We start from the raw sequence: 18,196 nt of genomic DNA, 5'->3' as shown, positions 1-18,196 counted from the left end.
CGATTCATCTGCACGCATGGAGTTACACTGCCGGCGCGTAAAATATTAATTTCCCCCCATGGGTAACACTACTTCGTCCGCTCTTTCCTTTGATTTGTTCAAACAATATGTCTACCTTTTTGTGCACACCCGATTTCAAGGTGTACGCCTTTTGGTGCGACGTTCTTACCAGAAGGAAGAATTTTTTATCACTCTTTTTTTCTTATGAGATTACACATGTGTATGTGCATCTAAATGCATACATATGTACACATATATACATGTGTGTATTTTTTTTTTTTTTTTGCGCCCAGAGCCCCGCACCAGCAAAAAAAGAAAAAAAACGACTCTGTGTTTATTGTTTTGGCGCTTCTACAAAGAGGCGCATGCGTATGGGTGTGTAAATGTGTACACGTATAAGTAGTCATATATTTTTGTTCATTCGCTTAGGTTTTTTCGCTTCTTCGCTTTCGCTTCTTTCCTTTCGCTTCTTCCCTTTTTTTATTGTTTTTTTTTCTGCATTCGTCCGTGCCTCGTCAAACTGTTTCTCATTTTTAACATTCCCCAACACAGCAGAAAGGGGTTCTTGACTTAAATAAATCACGACTCGATTTTCAATGACGTGCTGCGCTTACACAAGGAGTGTATTCTCCGTTGTCCACAGCTGCGATAAATTTCGTGACAAAGCTGGAGGATTCAGCTAGAAATTTTGACCGAAAAATTGGCCGAAATGTTGACTGGGCATCTTAGTGCGGCTTTCCTTGCAAGGCATTTAGATGCTTACTTGGGTGCACCTATGTACATATCTATGTGTGCAGGAATTCGAGCACCTACACGCGTGCATACGATATCTACCTATGCGCACGCACTGAAATGGTACACTGTACTGATACGCTGTACTGATACGATGTACTGATACGATGTACCGATACGCTGTACTGATACGCTGTACCGATACGCTGTGCTGATACGCTGAACCGACACGCTGTACCGATACGCTGTACTGATACGCTGAACCGACACGCTGTACTGATACGCTGTATTGATAAGGCTGAATTGGATTTGTTCCCCTTTTTGTTCAACTAACATGTAAAAATGAGGATTAGTGAAAATGTCGCCATGGTCTTCCTAAAGCCATTACGACGGTTTAAGGGGGGAAATGTTAATTTATCGAACGGGAAAAAAAAAAAAAAAAAAAAGAAAGAAGAAGAAGAAGAAAAAGAAAAAGTAATCAAAAAGGGGGGCGAAAAAGGGGACGAAAAAAGGGGAACAGAAAAGGTGAAAAAAATATGAACGAAAGGGTAAACAAAAAAACACACGAATAAGGAAACAAAAATGGGGACAAAAAAAAAAAAAAAAAAAAAAAAATAGAAATTATAAAAGAATGGAAAATTTTTTGCATTCCTTTGTAATCCCTTTTACATTATTCCATAAAAAGGAAAACGAAGTCATATTTTAGTGTCAGTTGTTTTTCCCTTTTTTTTTATATATATGTATTGACAAATGCATATTCGAGCGATAAGGGCTCATATACACCTCATTTGTATGCTCACTTTAACAACCTTTCGGGACAAAGAAATTGCTACATGTGGGGGAAAAAATGTATAGAAGACACACAATTTTGCATGCGAACAGGGAAGATGGTGTGTTTAATTTTGTAAATAAAAACCAATTGAGAGGAAATAATAAATACGATCGGTAGGGTCATACTTTCGTTATAAAGGGAACCCCCTCTGCATGGGAATATCTTCCGAATTTAATCACCAATGTGTACCTACATGTTTGCAAGCAAGGCAAATAAACTTCAAATGGTGTCTACACATTTTTGCAAACAGAACTTATAATAAATTCATCGAAAAATTCGATGCATAATTGTGGTGAATTACAACACGTGTGCATAAAATGTTGAGTAAAAAAATAAAATAAAATTAAAGCCTTAATCTTACTTTGAGTAGTAAAAAAGGGGAGCAGTCCTTACATGGTTTTTCATGATGTGTAAATGGGTATCTTTAACTTTCTTAAATCACAGGGTTGTATAAAAAATGTTTCCACGGAGGTATTTCTTTTTTTTTGACAATTATCACCTGTACAGCAAGGTAAAAAGGGAGCGCACATGCTTTGCGTGGAGGAAAGGAGGTGGAAAGCAAAAAAGGTTAGCGGCTCGATAGTATGAAAAAGGTAGGCAGTTCCTTTCCACAAAAAAAGCACAACACATATAATAAAAAAAAAAGTGGAACACTTAAAAAACGTGAACGTATGAACGTGAACACACAAATGGGAATATACAAATGGGGAAATCCAAATGGGAAAATCCAAATGGGAAAACCCAAATGGGAAAATCCAAATGGGAAAATCCAAATGGGAAAATCCAAATGTGCAGATACACATGCGTTGTGCTGAATACTCCTCACATGTTAACATCCCACATTTGGAAAACCGTGCGTCGCATTTTGTGCTCGACCAATTTTCCTTGCTGACTCACCTTTGCGTAGCAATTTGGACCAATAACGGTATGAAACAATTGCACACTCTTGCGCATTTTTCTGCCTAAGACGATTCGTATAATCCTTTGAAAAAAACGGAGTTTCTTTTCCTATTTTAGCTATGTTGTTAGCTTTTCGTTGGTGTTATTTTTTTTTTTTAATTTGTTTTGCATTTTCTCTATGGGAATTGTCAACCCATCTGATATTGGCTGCATCGGTATTCTTTCGAAAATGACCTTTCACACAGGATTTTCCATAAGGATATATTCTATTAAACATTTTTTTTTCTTTTTCACACGTCCTTTTGGTGTTTTTTGCGTGCCTATTCCTCCCCCCTCGAATGTGTGCCTTTTTTTTATAGACTATGTCCCTCTTATTAGTATTTATTCGCATGCGCGGTGTTTCCTCAAAATGCGTGTTTGCCGTGCAAGGGGAAAGCGTTTTTTTTTATTTTCTACTCGTTGGTATACATCTTAGTGTGCACTCGTGTTTTTCCCGCTGTGGTGAGCAAATGTTCCGCGTGTAAGCGGCATGTAAGCGGTATATAAGCGGTGTACACTGAGAGATAAGCGGCGTATAAATGCACATGCGCGGCTTATGACGGCACATATACCACATACAACGTCGCACACGACTCATATGACGACAAATACCTGCGCAAGGCGGCACCTGCGCATCCACCGAATGACTATCCTCACATGCAAACATATACCCGCAGGCATATCACCTCCCCCTCACTTCAGTCTGCTAACCTGTGTTTACCCCATTTGGCAGAAAATTAAACTTGTGTTCGTTCACACAAATGTAGCGGTTCACCATTGTGATGCCTTTTTTACCATCACGTGCATTTTGAATGTTGGTTTGCTCCCCCGAAATGTCTTTCCAGATGGGCTACATACAGTGACGAATTGGGCTAAATAACGGTTCGACATGTGCGCATTATTCTGTGGAGCATTCACCCTTATTTCGTCTTTCAAAAGAATAATAATTTTTTTTTTTTTTTTCCTTTTTTTTTGAACAACAGTATCAACAAAACGTCTTAGTTACACAAGGGAGCAAACAAATTGGCTTAACTGTTTTTGCAAGTCATATTTCGTCATGAGAGGGGAAGACTTCGAAATTTTCGACAGAAAAAAAAGAGAAAAGCGAGGGGAATGCGTGAAAAGAAGGGGGAATCCGTCCCATCACTTGTTGCACACGAAGAGGAAAAAAAAAAAAAAAAAGGAATAATCGACATGTGATAGCGTGCTGTATGATAAAATGCGGTAAAAGTGTTGTAAGGGGAAAAATAAAAAAAGCACACACGCGGCTTGGCGGCTTGACGGCTTACCCGAATTAAACCTCCTTTTCAAATTTGTACAGTCTCCTTCCAAAGCATGCAACATTATTTCCCTCGATGTGCGGTGTAGATTTTGCTATTTTATTTTATTATTTTTTTTTTCTCACGCCATCCCTACATTATGCCACTCCGATGGTTCGCAAATCAGTGCGGTTTGAATAAGACTGCCCATGGGCCATAAATTTGTTTCCATTTGCGACTTTTTTACAAAAAAGGGAATGGCAAAATAAATTGGCACAAATGGGCATAACTGGGATAAATGGGCACAAATGGGATAAATGGGCACAAATGGGATAAATGGGCACAAATGGGATAAATGGGCACAAATGGGCATAAATGGGCATAAATGGGCACAAATGCGCTAACGTGCGAGTGCACGCAGGAGAGAAGGAAAGGCTCCCCCTTTGTTTTTTCCTTTTTTTCGCATGCATAAGCACACTTCTCTCCGTGTTACTCCTTCTTCGAACGGGAGAGGTACCCCACAGAGGGAAGCTTGCTATGGCCATACTTAGCCACTTGCCGAAGTATCATATCTCCAATTACAATACTAGTGGAGGCTTCAATAATGGGGGGAAGTCTCGGCAAAATGCAGCAGTCATGCATTCCTGTTACTTTCAGTTTGCACCTTTGTCCAAAAAAATTACACGTTTCCTTTTCTATTTGTATGGAAGATACTGGCTTTATGGCCGATCTAAAGACAATATTATTCCCTGTTGTAATTCCTGCTAAGATGCCTCCGCAGTTGTTACTCGTTGTGATTAGCAGTTTTTCGCCACTAGGAGAAGAAGTATCTCGCGTCGATTCGTCGACTCGGGGGTGGGATCGATTGGAGGGATGGTCCGATCGATGGCAGTCATCTTTTTCGAAAAAAGTATCCTCCTCTGAGTGACTCCCCCCTGGTGTCATTTCTCCCCTTTTGCTGTGAATCGTATCCGTGAGAGTACACCCCTTCTGATAAGGCCCCTCCTCTGATGCATCCAACGTGCTAAACAAATCGTTATGATCCGACCCGAGCATGTACGTCCCGTCGAATCCACTACCAAATTCGATGCCCTTCACTGCTGGTATGGAAAGAATAATTTTGCCTAATTCTGCTTCCATTTTTTCAAAGATAGGTTCTCCAATGCCTATTGGTACGTTATGTACAATGCACGTGGCTACTCCCCCTACGCTATCCCCCGCTTCTTTTAATTTTAAAATGTATGAACATATTTGGACTGCCGTAAATGGGTGCGGGCACCTCGTTTGCAGCAGGGTGCACTCACCTGGGTTGCTCAAGCGTTCATGCGTCTTTGCGAGAGCGCCATCGGTGGGAGCGCCCCCCCCAGAGGTAACTCCTCCCCCACGCAGGAACTCCCCATCAGCGTTGTACACATTACCGAAGAAGTCGATGAATGTACCTCTCCTCTGGTCGTACTTGACAGTCCCATACGTGTCGACTAAATCCCTCGAGGGGGGGTTGCGTTCGAAATTTTTGATGATGTGCTCAGGTAGCCTTATATTCCCAACAGAATGGACATAACAAACGATGGTGCAATGGTAAAAATTGTGCAACCACTGCTCTATACAAGCACCAGCTGCCACACGGGTAGCTGTTTCTCTGCCAGAAAAACGACTACTCCCACTTTTATTTTTAACATTATATTTTTTAAAATATGTGTAATCTCCATGCCCTGGTCTTGGAATATCTATGAATGAGGAATAATTTTCTTTTTTTATATCTTCATTATTAATTAAAAAAGTGATTGGAGTTCCCAAAGTTTTATTTTCATCAAAACCGGAAAGGACAACTAATTTGTCCTGTTCATTTCGGTTACTCGTTAGCTTCGACTGATTTGGTCTTCTCCTATTTAGTTGTTTTTGTATCAAGTCAAAATTTATTTCTATGTTTGGCAGGAACCCATCTATCACGCACCCGATTGCTTTTCCGTGGCTCTCCCCGAACGAAGTGACCTTCAGCAGGGTCCCATACGTGCTCATGTTGCGGGGGATAGCGGGATAGCGGGATAGCGGTGTGGTGGGATAGGCATGTGTCACTCACCACAGGAGAGGTTACCTGTGGCGGGAGAGATATGCAGAAAAGGTATACCCCTTTTAAAAAACGTGTGGGAGAATCAAACTCCGTTACCACACATGTGTGCGATGATCCGCTGCACATGGGGAGATGTAGAAACTACCAATTGTACATGCAAAATGGAAGCCTCAAATCGAGATGCCATCTTTCCGTAATGGTGGTCGAGATGGAGATAAGATGCCGATAAAAGGTTTCTCCCTTTTTCGTTCTTCTTTTATGTTTTTTTTTTAACTGCGTTTTTCTCCATTTAGTGCTCCCTATTTTTCTCCCTGGAAATACCAATTTTGTGTAAAATGCAAAGTGGCAAAATGACGAAGTGACAAAATGACAAAGTGGCAAAATGACAAAGTGGCAAAATGGCAAAGTGACAAAATGACAGAGTGACAAAATGACAGAGTGACAAAATGACAGAGTGACAAATGCTCCTAAAGGGGGGTTTCTTCCCCGTGCGTTCATCGACTCGTCGTGGTGCGTGCACGTGGGGGGGGAGGCCCGACTTAAGTTAGTTAATCCCAGCGGGGCGGAGGGCCAAAAAAGTGTAGAACGGGCGTCGTACTCAGGTGCACATAAGGTATACATATATATACATATCTACGTAGGCATATGCTTTTTTTTTTTTACTTTTCAAGGGCATTCCTGCAAGGCGAATTCAAAAACGCTCCTGCATGGTGCTTTGGATCGATGGGACAGAAAGATAACCCTCACCAGGAAGAATTATCAACTCACAGAAATAAAATAAATCCTCAACTTCTACCTCCTCATGCACATGCACAATGTACAACGCGTGACATGAACGTATTCCCTCTCACCTTCCCATTGCAGAGGTCTGCCTCTCCGCATTTTATTTTTCAATAGGACCAAAAAAAGAAAACTGTTTTACGGGTTGCTTAATTTTTACGAGAGTTGTGTTCATTGTTGGAATAAATTAAAATTTGTGAACTTTGAAAAAAGTGAAAAAAAAAAAAAACACAATAGTACAACATAATACAATACAACATTGCAAAATTAATCGGCAAAAGAAAAAAGAAAAAAAAGGAAAAAGGGATAAGGAAAAAGGGAAAAGAAATTTTTATGCATACGTGTATATGTATATATTCACACATAACGCATAACTCTTAATTCATAACTCATGACTCATGATTCATAATTCATGACTCATAAAATTCACTATGTACGTAGGGGACGATTAAAAGCTGGTAATAAATGGGGGGGGGGCAGAAGAGAAAAGCTGAAGTCAAGATAGTGACGATGATGAGGTGGGATAATTAAAAAGAGGAAAAAAAAAAAAAAAAATTGCACATGTGGTACATGAAAGAGAGAAGTTTTTTTTTTTTCTTTTTCTTCTTTTTTTTTTTCGGCTAAGAATTATGGGGTAAAAAAAAATAATACGTATGATGCGCAACGCGGATGTCTCTCCCGAAAGACACACGACAAACGAAAAACACCACGCGTGTTGCAAACTGCGAGGAACACAAAAAGAGAAGAAGCGCAATCGTTACAATTTTTAATTATCCTCCGGTGGGTTTATGGCCCCTTCTTCCTGTTCCCCCTCTCCTGCGGATGCGGCAAATACGGCTTCCGCGCCTGCTCCTGCCCCGGCTACACCGTCCGGGTTAACTACAATGTCGAAACAGTTGTAATCGAGGGTTCCCTTTTCATTTGTCGAATTAGCACATGGGTCTTCAGCGAGTTGATGCCCATGAGATTCTCCTCCCGCATTATCAATTGGGCCACAATCCTTCGCCCCTTCATTTGCGAGGTCAACCCCCTGTTCCTCTCCCATGATCTGCTCTCCAGCTGCTTCCCCTATATTCTCCTGATTCAATTCTTGCCCCTCTACATTCAGCATATTCTGCAAGTACTCATTTTCATTATAACCATTTTTTGCTCTGTTGTCCTTCTTCATTTCTGGTGGGGTCTTCGGCATGCTGATGGAAATCTGGGCTACCTTATCATCAAAATTGGCGCCGCTGTTATTCCCTTTGTCGTTGTTATTTATTAATTTTTTGTTCAGGAAATATCCGTTCATGCCAACTTCGGGCAAATTCTAGAAGAAAGCAGGAGGGAATGGCATGATGTCACATGTGGTGGGGCCAAAAGGGATGACCAACGGGATGGCCAAGCGGATGACCAACGGGATGACCAAACGGATGGCCAACGGGATGGCCAAACGGGAAGCGTAATTAGCTATGCACATAAACTCTATTCTTACCGCTGTGTCCACGTGGTCATGCGAATAGTTGCAGTAGTAGTTCGCGCAGTACAAACCTAAGGGGGGGAAGTGAAGGAAAGAAACGTCAAAACGAGGGAAAAACGGCATGCATGGCTCTCCCTTGGAGCAATACTATCCACATGTGGACTTCTTTCCCGTGTGGCGATACTCCAATAGCTCCATTTTGCTTACCAAATTTACAGGGCACATTGGGATGGATGTAGATACACTCCGATCCGAAGGCGCAGTAAGGCCAGTTGCGGCACTAGGAGGGGGAAAGCGAGAGGGGAAAAAAAAAATGAAGTGTGCGGAGATGACAATGTCGCTAATGGTGAACGTCAAGGTGGCGATTTATATCGGCGGGGATGAAGAACTAGCATCCTCGCAAATAATCGGAGGGTCCATCTTACGTTTTCCACGGGGTGAATGTAACGACACTTGTCTCCATATTGACAGTTCGGCAGGTAGAGGCACTTCTTCGGAATCTGTTCAGATGGGAGGCATTGAAAGGAAAGAAATGAGGGCGGGCAGAAGGGAAGGCAGAAAGAACCGCGGAAGGGAAGGCGGAAAGAGCCGCGGAAGGGAAGGCGGAAAGAGCCGCGGAAGGATAGCTTATATTTGCTGCGTAATCCAAGCGGATTGCAAAAACGCACGCGGGTGGTGGCAAACAATTTGCACTCTTCTCACCTTTGCAACGGTGTTCTTGACATCCGCTGGGTCGTCTGGGTTGGGTCCCTGGGGCGCATCTGCACATAGAGGGGTCATAAGCGGAGGAACATATAAGCAATGGAAAGAAAAGATACGAAGAAAACGAATTCTACACACATTCGTGAAGAAGTCGGGCTTTAAAAAAGAGTTCATCTCGCGAGGAATTTCCCCTTTTTCTGGGACACTTACCTGCATTCATTAACCCACTCGAATTCGCGCTGATGTCGCCAACCCTGTGAACCCCTGCTTCTGCTGCCCCTACTTCTGCTGCCCCTACTTCTGCTGCCCCTACTTCTGCTGCACCCGCTTCTGCTGACCCTGCCCCTTGCTGCGCTACAGCTAATTGCTGACCATCTTCCTTCACAGCAGCAGGGTCATTTTTGGCCCTATCAAACTGCACATTCTGTTGCGATATGAAAGAAGCATGATTTGACGGATGGGACCCATGAGGTGGTTGACCTTTCATAGGCATCCTTCTCTCCGTCGTCATATGATGTATATTAAAATGCTTCTGTTTTGTATTCAAAGGGGGTGTGAACGTAGGAGGTGTAAAGGTTGACGGTGTAAAGGTTGACGGTGTAAAGGTTGGCGATGTAAAGGTTGGCGGCGTGTACACCGGTAGGGGGGGATTATACGAAGGAGGAGGTGGAGTTGGCTTCGTCAACTTATCATTATAATTATTCTTCGTCATGCTATTCATGAAAAACATGCTGTGTTGATTATTCCTTGGATTCAGGGTGCTGTTTTCGGAAATGGGGGGTGGGAAGGAGAGTAAATTGCAGAGGATAGGTATATTTTTTTTTTTTTTTGCAAATGGGGGTGCCCCCAAGCACACAGGAATCCATCCATCACATCGTTAAGTAAAAAAGGGGGGATAAAATTTGTTGCCCCTTTTATCTACACTGTTTGCATACCTATTAGGGTTCACATAATTTGCTGGGGGAGGAGGGCCTTTTTTATTTATGTGCGCATTAAAGTGCATTCGATTGGGGTGATGCAGGCCACTGTTCGGGTGCCTATTATTAACGAAGCTATTATTGAGCATAGTGGGCGGCATAAAGGTGTTACCACTGATGGTGTTATTATCAACAAGCTTCTGCTGACTTAACATGTAATTTCCTGGATGGTAATTCCCCCCTGTAGGGTTCATTCCTTTCTCGTAACTCGGCTGCACACCGACGTTTTCGTATGGGTAGTTCATGTGGTAGTTGGGCATATCGTGATTCGCCATGCCTACAGTGGGTGAGGGGGGAATGGAGGGAGAAAACAGATGTATGGGAAGTGAAGTGATGTTGTAAAGAGATATGCATACTCGATGGTGTCACATGGATCGTCGGGGGCCACTATCTCGAGTACTATCGCCCCATCTGTTCTGCGTCCCCAAATTCACTTACTCGTCGCGGATGGCTGCAATAACGGAATCGGTTTATCTCCTCCGAACTGAGGATTGGGTCTACAAAAAGGGGCAAACAAGGTGGCAAAAAAATAAAAATGTGTTGGGGAAATTATTACAAATGTGTATATGGCCCCAAACGGGGGCAGCTATTCCTGCACGCAACATGGGGTGAAGAAGAATCACATGCAACTTTTTTTTTTTTTTTGCCCTCTCAAAGTTGTGGTTACTTTAGAACGGCCTTATTCTTCTTTTCGCTGGAGTTGTACTCATCCGCGCTGTCGCTCATTCTTCTGCCTTCCAAATCTGCGTTTCGAAATGGAGGGGAAAAAAAAAAAATGAACACTCGCGTTGGCGTAGAAACTGATGAAGACAATGGCTTAGAAGACACTGACGCAGCCTTTAACGCAAACGTTTATGTTAACGAGGTGGTCTTTTGCGAAAGGGCTCCCTCGGCACGCCAATGTCGAAGTGGTCTATCCCCCCTCCTCAAGGAGAGATCATTGTTGAACACTGAACAGGTATGCATGTGCATGTGTTAACGCGCGCTGTGGGAATCTCTCGGTTACCATTCCTTTTGTGAGCACCGTCCTGCAGTGCTTCAACCTTCCTCAGTTTTTTCTCTTCCTCCTTTTCCACGTAGATCACTCTACTCGGGGCCATCGAGTGACTGCCACTTCTGCCAACCCTTCTGTACTTAATATCATCCCTTCCTTTCATTCGATCCATTTCTTTGTCACCTCTCTTGGGTCTAGGTTGGTTACTATCGTAGTGAAATTTTCTCGCGTTCACGCTGGATGATACCGATCTTGTACCTATTCCTCCTCTTTGTCTTTTTTTGCTTCTCCTTCTGTTAAACGAATCTGCATCGTTCAGCGAGTACCTGCTGCTTCTACTTCTGCTTCTGTAACTTCTGGATCGTCTCCTTGTAATGGACGTGTCTCTCCTACTAGACTCGTAATCCCTTTGGTGTTCCTGTGAAGCGGAAAAGTGGGCAACATGTTTCGCAAAATAAAACGCATGCAGAATGGAGGCAGGGCACAACAGCACTGCAAATTTTGAAATATTTTTTTTTTTTTTTTTTTTTTTTTCCTATCCTCTAAAAAGTGTAGTCCCATTTTTCCACATCGCAGCCGCCCCAATGGAAGGCGTGGATAAGGACGCGTCACGAACCTTCGCTCTCCTTCCTTGAGTAACGGAATGTCTTGATTTGGATTCTACAAAGGGGAGGGGCACGGAAGGTATACATTTTGCGGGGGGATCAGAAGTAGGCGCACATGCGGTTAACCCATAAGGATAACCCATAAGGATAACCCATACGGATAACCCATAAGGATAACCCATACGGATAACCCATAAGGATAACCCATAAGGATAACCCATAAGGATAACCCATAAGGATAACCCATAAGGATAACCCATACGGATAACCCATAAGGATAACCCATAAGGATAACCCATAAGGATAACCCATACGGATAACCCATACAGTTAACCCATAAGGCGTGTACACCAATGCGGGGTCGGGGAGGCACTCCATTTAGGCACTCACTAAATGAGACTTACCTCTGCTCCTGTTGGACCGAGAAGCCTCGCCGTGAAGCCTATCCTTGGCACTCTCGGATTTATACGACTTCTCATTCTTCGGGGAGCTGTCACTCTTTAATGGTTTTTTTATATCACCCATGAGCTTCATTAGCCAGTTCACAAAGACGGTGGTCTACGTAGAGGGGAAAAAAAAAAAAAAAAGTGGGTAAGTAGGCGAAGAGTACCAAATGGAGTTCATTATGATATGCTAAAGTATGTCCCACACACTACAGAAAACAGGGGGGGGGAGAGCCCTATTTGGAGATATGACAATGCCACCTCGGAGGGATAGATCCTCCCCGCAATAGGGGCACCCCCAAAATAGGCCTCCAAACATATTGGATATGCAATAATTACGTGGTCTCCCAGAAAATCCTTCAATTCATTGCATATAAACTCTCGACTACTTTTGGCATTCCCAGCCATGTGCCAAACGTACTCAGTTAATATATCCACTTCATATTCACCTAGTAGTTCCCTTAATTTATCCGTAATAATATTTTGGTACTTTTTCTCCTCGTCTTTACTGCCCAACATCATTGTTACTTTGGCTCTTGGACAAAAAAGGGGGTTATCGTTTGCTGATTCTATTTACTGTGTGGTCTCGCAAGGGTCCTCCTCACCACGGACTTGTGCACCTGTTGGATGTCTATATAGGAATAATATATATGCATATATATACTACAGGCGTATGCGTACGTTTATGTGTATAATACGTGCACGTCGGGTCTGAATGTGTGCACAAAGGGGGCTCCTTCTCTAGGCTAACTTGCTCACCCAATGTCGCTTCTACTCACTCAGTGTCGCTTCTACTCACTCAGTGTCGCTTCTACTCACTCAGTGTTGCTTCTACTCACTCAGTGTTGCTTCTATTCACTTAGTGTTGCTTCTATTCACTCAGTGTTGCTTCTATTCACTTAGTGTTGCTTCTATTCACTCAGCCGTAGAGACGTTTGTTCTCATTTTAGCGCTGGTGCTTGGAGGAGGCTTCCCAAATTGGAAAACGCTGGGGCAACCAGTTCTTGTCCTTCCTCCTGTGTCTCTCCGTGCATACAGTCTTGGGAAATCCTTCCACTCCACGTTTTTGACAATCCCGTTTTTCACAGAAAAAATGGATCCAAAAATGATGTATTCACACAAATGATTTTACGTTAATTTTTTTGGGGAGGAGGGCACATATGAAGGAAAACATCGCTCTTCTGTGCAGACTCCCAACCGTTTTTGCATGTACATCGGAGTGTATACACTCATAATACGTTTAGGGTTCCCGTGTTGGCAGCGAATTCGCTGTGCAAAGAGTCACGCGAAGGACATAGTCCACTTCTCCTTCCTTCTACTCACGTAGCTTCAGTTTTCTCCTCTTTGGAAAAAAAGATATACTGACGGGAAATCACCCCCTCAGGACGTACCATTCAATTCAATATTTTGTATTTAAATGAACATACGACAGTTTTCCTGAGGTTGGTTACTGCGGTAAAACGCACGGCATTTTTTACCAACCCCTTTGCAATGCTGTATTTCGAAGAGAAAAAAGAAAAAAAGAAAAAAAACAAACGATAAAACGAACAAACGATCAAGCGAACAAGCGAACAAACGAACAAACGAACAAACGAACGCTTCGCCTCAGTTCAGTTTAGTTCAATTCACTTCACTACGCTGGGCACAGAAATGAAGCACAAATGCGGTCACCTACCGGGCTGCCATAAACCCGCAACTGGTTAATATGCTTCTCCTTCGGCTCTGTTCGCTCAGTTCACGTAATTCGCCTCAGATGATTGTTGCGCTGTTTTTTTTTTTTCTTTTCTTCTTTTAAGCTGTCACTAGGTGGCTGCTTTGCCTTTCCTTTTCATCTCTGATGCTTGTTTTGCTCTTCCTGATGGCAAACTGGTTGCTTATTGTTTTTGACGAAGCACGTACATTTTTTTTTAACTGCTGCGTCGTATTACTACACTGCTATACTGCTACATTGCCACATTTGCTACTACATTGCTATATTGGCTTTCCGTTTTATGACATTTTTTTTTTTTTTTTTTTCGAAGTCCCCCCACCACAAGCATGTGGTACACGATGTGCCTTTTTTTTTTTTTTAAAACCCCGCAAAGGTATACATACAAACCGCACGTACGTACGTCCTCGCGCGTAAGTATAGGGTTAGGGATTCACGCTTACGATTGGCCACAGCTTATCCTCACACGTAGGGCGGAGGTAAAAAATATATCTACATAAATAAAAAATACCTATTTATCCGCCTTTTGTGTCGCGAGGGAAAGTGGGTACGCATATTTGCATATATACATGCACATATAAATGTACTAATACACGCACGGGAGAACATTCCCAATGTGCTGTGCCTCCCAAGTGGAAGCGGCAGATAAACACGACTGTGAAACGTGTGGCATTTCACCCATGGCAATGTAAATCCTGTTACTAAAATCGATTTGGTGAATTTTTTTTTTTTTACCTGATAGAGGAACTGAAAAAAATACGGCGAATACGTCCTGGAGGGAGGAGAGCACAATGGGTGAAGCATTCGAGAAGAAAAAAAAAAAAAAAATCAGAAGAGGAAAACAACTGAGTTATAGTACCCTCCATTAGTGCAATCCATTTTTGGAAAGTATAGGGCACACACACTACGTTCACTTAAGGAAGTACGCTAGTAAAAGCAATGACGACATTCCTCCTCTCCTTTTCTCTTTTACAAAACAAAGAATAATCTAACCGCAACACCGATCTGTTGTCACATCCTTTTTTTTTTTTTAATAGCCCTGTCAGCGCCATTTTTACCACCACTCGATAAGGAGTAAACCATTTTTGAGGATGCAACGCGGATGAAAGGGGCTGCTTCTTCCTGCATGACGCAGATACTTCTGTCAAACGTTAGCAACCGGAGCGAGTTCCGCTCCCCGTGGAAATATGCACCCCCATGAGGCAATCTCTCATCAGCAATAGTTTGACCGGCGTTTCACCCTTCATAACGAGCCCATACATGTTCACGTTTTACGCGGTATATGCAGTGAAGAGGGGTTAAACAAGCGGTGCAGAAATGTGAGCCGAGGAGGTGAGGGGTAAAAAGGGGGGCGATGCACAACATTGTGAATGCCGAGGGGCACACCGACGTAAGGAACAGCGGCGTAAGGAACAGCGGCGTAAGGAACAGCAGCATAAGCAACACCGCGTAAACAACACCGCGTAAACAACACCGCGCAAACAACACCGCGCAAACATCACCGCCTAAACAACACCACACCGCCGCGTCACACCGCCTAAACAACACCACACCGCCTAAACAACACCACACCGCCGCGTCACACCGCCTAAACAACACCACACCGCCGCGTCACACCGCCGCGCCACACCGCCGCGCCACACTTCAGAGAGCGATATAGAAAAAAAAAATAGCCCCTTAAATGAAACTGCCAGCGACACTCCTACTACTGCTAGTGGCCATCGGCGTGGGGGTAACGTCGCACAAGGTTAACACATGTCCAGCATGGGAAAAAAAAAATTATGAAATTAAAAAATCATTCTTCGTAAAGAGTGCCTCTACTTTATGCAAGAAAAGGAGGAACCCCCTTCTACAATGCACCAACACAGAAAGAAATAGCTACACAAATGTGTATACAATTAAGAACCCATTAAGATGTAAAGTAATAGACAAGGTAAAGCTGGTAAGACAAAATGCCGTGCATGAAGTGTACAATCTGGAGATAGACCATGGGGGGATGTTCAATTATTTGGAAGGGCACTCATGCGGGGTGATTCCTTACTATGAGGAGATGGTACAAGAAGATGATCAAAATAACCCTCAGGAGAAGGGGAAAAAAGGGGGGGAAAAATGCGCAAGGCTTTATTCCATATCGTCGAGTAACTCGGACAATCTCTCCGTTGCCATCAGAATACATACCTACCAGGAAGAAAAAAATGGATACACTCATCTGCAGTATGGATACTGTTCAGGTTACATAAAAGGGTTAAAAAAAAATGATAACATATATTTAACGGGAGCACACGGAAGCTTTCTTCTTCCAAATAATGTGCTTGAAGAAAATACAAATTTAATTTTAATTGCAACAGGAACGGGCATCTCTCCTTACATAGCTTTCTTAAAAAAAATTTGGGGAAATCAACAAGGTACACTCCCACAAAAGAAACCAACCTATAATGGGCAGATTTTTCTCTACTATGGAGTGTACAATGAAGACTCCATTCTGTATATTCATGAACTTGAACATTTTGTGAAGATGTACCCGAATAACTTCCATGTCGAGTATGTCTTTTCCTGTAATAAAAATTTGGATGGTAGTTCCCATCATGTGCAGGACGAAATATACAGAAAGAGGGAAAATTTCTTGCGTCTTTTCAATAATCTCAAATGCGAGCTTTACATTTGTGGCCATAAATCCATAAGGGCTAAAATTATGGATATCCTCAAGGGGGAAAACCAAGTATGGGATGCCGAGAAGAGGAAGCGCGTTCACGTTGAGGTTTACTAAGTCGGCTTAAAAAAAAAAGCAGTGTTGGGTTTGTGACGAGAAGGGGAGTATATATATACTTCTTAACATGACAGCTGGTTAGCAGTATGAGGTCCGTCCTGCCCCTTGCCCTATGGGGTGCATTGTCTTTTTTTCCTTTTTTTTTGTGGACGCTGTAAAGGGGTCTAAAAAAAAAATGTCACTCGTTTGGGATGTGCACAGGTGAGCAAGAACAAGTGCACCAGCACAAGCATAAGGATAAGCGCAAGCATAAGGATAAGCACGTCCGCGTAAATGCATACCTGCTGCCCGGTTTTTTTTTACGGCACCCGGTTTTCATTTCCGCTGCCCACGCCTTGGTCAGTCCTTTTTCTTCTGGCCGAATAACGTAAAAAAACTCAACACGGAGCTGGAGAAGAAGTCGAAGCACACGTTGCAGCAGCAGAGGAATAACACCAGGACGCTGATCACGTAAATTAGCCACCACATGGCGTACGCCGCTGCAGTTTGGGGGGAAGGGGTGGGCATCAGTAGTAAGTAAGCGGTAGTGATCTATATTTATCGCTGGCTATCGGTAGTGATCTACATTTATCGCTGGCTATCGGTAGTGCTATATATTTATCGCTAGCTATCGATAGCTAGCATTAGTGTGGAGTAACTGGCAGCAGTCCGCAACACTGCAGCGCGCGGAGGCTAACCCGGTGTGTGGTAAACCACGTACTTGCTGAGCCCCCTCGTGATTTGTACTGCGAAGTGCAAAAAGGGGAAGGGTGAAATTGCGCAGCATGCCAAAAGCAATGCCAACCCGCGCGAGTACACGCGGAGGGGTATACGTGCAGGGGAGAGGCTTCTCATTGACATTCCTGCACTTCTGCACGTTTGCACCTCGGCACGTCTGCACTTACCATCGCAGGGGGGAGGCACCTCGACAGTTTCTGTCCCCCAATTAAGCATGGAAGAACTTTGCTTATCCTTTTGAGTCCATCCATTGTGACACTTGCAAATAACTCTGTTCAGTTTAGCGATAAAAAGACATGTACCGTTCAGGCAAGGATTCGTTTCTGCCGATGAACACGGATTGTTTTCAATTTCGCAGTTCTTCCCCGTGTAGAAGTCTCCGCACTCGCATGTGTAATAGGGCTTCTTGTCAATCGGTATGCACTTTCCTGGGAAGGGAAACGGGGGCAACGCGAAATGGGGAAATGGCAAAATGGGGAAATGGCGAAATGGGGAAATGGCAAAATGGCGAAATGGGGAAATGGCAAAATGGCGAAATGGACGTTGTGCGTGCAGTGGGCAGCAACAATCAATGGTGAGCAGTCAGTGGTCAGCAGCCAATGGTGAACGGCCAATGGTGAACTATCGCAGCTGGGAGTGACCCCCGTTCTGCTCGCAAATCCACGTGTGCGCTCCTCTCTGCAAAGCGAACCCCGTCTGCATAAGGCAATAGAGCATGGTTGGTCCATCCCGCGAATGTTACAGTCCTTCTCGCACATATTCCATTTCTCCGTGCAATGCACCCCCTTCTCATCAGCATTGCACAAGCATAACTGTTTATCATCATCCAAAATGTAACAGTCGTTTTTGCACTTGTGATCATCTGCACACTTTAGGCAATTCAGAGTAACTATTTTATTGTGCAAATAGAACAGCAAAAGTATGGTGATGACCCAGCTGGGCAGTGTGGCCATAACGAGACAAGGGGGGAGGGGCACACACAGGATATGCGAAAGTGGGCCTCTAAATGGGGGAAAATACCTACAGCCATGTGTACAAGCACACGTACACACTTGCGAGATGACGCATACCCCAAGCGAACGCACAGAAGAACAGTCAAGCTACAGAACAGGGGGTAAACACACTACTTCAAAATTACGCACAATTTTTTTTTGACCAACAAAATGGGTGGTCTTTAAAACATACCAGCTTTTATCTTCTCATTTGTGTAA

The 18,196-nt window shown here is 43.4% G+C and overlaps 4 protein-coding genes across 4 annotated transcripts; 1 reads left to right on the top strand and 3 right to left on the bottom strand.

Annotated features, from left to right (window-relative positions):
* Window positions 1-4,251: 4,251 nt before the first annotated feature.
* Window positions 4,252-5,781, bottom strand: PCYB_113480 (chorismate synthase; the record flags this gene model as incomplete). Its single annotated transcript, XM_004223227.1, has 2 exons — window positions 4,252-4,859; window positions 5,181-5,781. 2 exons carry the CDS (start codon window positions 5,779-5,781, stop codon window positions 4,252-4,254), a joined length of 1,209 nt encoding a protein of 402 aa, XP_004223275.1.
* Window positions 5,782-9,651: 3,870 nt separating this feature from the next.
* PCYB_113470 (hypothetical protein) lies at window positions 9,652-12,315 on the bottom strand (the record flags this gene model as incomplete). The annotated part of the gene is made up of 7 exons (XM_004223226.1): window positions 9,652-10,028; window positions 10,190-10,248; window positions 10,419-10,494; window positions 10,758-11,163; window positions 11,362-11,405; window positions 11,755-11,908; window positions 12,133-12,315. The coding sequence occupies 7 exons, from the start codon at window positions 12,313-12,315 to the stop codon at window positions 9,652-9,654; spliced, it is 1,299 nt and encodes a 432-aa protein (XP_004223274.1).
* Window positions 12,316-14,698: 2,383 nt separating this feature from the next.
* PCYB_113460 (ferredoxin--NADP reductase) lies at window positions 14,699-16,268 on the top strand (the record flags this gene model as incomplete). The annotated part of the gene is made up of 2 exons (XM_004223225.1): window positions 14,699-14,798; window positions 15,370-16,268. The coding sequence occupies 2 exons, from the start codon at window positions 14,699-14,701 to the stop codon at window positions 16,266-16,268; spliced, it is 999 nt and encodes a 332-aa protein (XP_004223273.1).
* A 339-nt stretch (window positions 16,269-16,607) lies between these two features.
* PCYB_113450 (hypothetical protein) lies at window positions 16,608-17,938 on the bottom strand (the record flags this gene model as incomplete). Its single annotated transcript, XM_004223224.1, has 3 exons — window positions 16,608-16,747; window positions 16,946-17,413; window positions 17,677-17,938. The coding sequence occupies 3 exons, from the start codon at window positions 17,936-17,938 to the stop codon at window positions 16,608-16,610; spliced, it is 870 nt and encodes a 289-aa protein (XP_004223272.1).
* Between the last annotated feature and the right edge of the window lie 258 nt (window positions 17,939-18,196).

Source organism: Plasmodium cynomolgi, chromosome 11, assembly GCF_000321355.1.
Source record: "Plasmodium cynomolgi strain B DNA, chromosome 11, whole genome shotgun sequence".
Lineage (NCBI taxonomy): Eukaryota > Apicomplexa > Aconoidasida > Haemosporida > Plasmodiidae > Plasmodium > Plasmodium cynomolgi.
The sequence above is the reverse complement of the archived record's forward strand: the minus strand, read 5'-3'. Positions and strand labels throughout refer to the sequence as shown.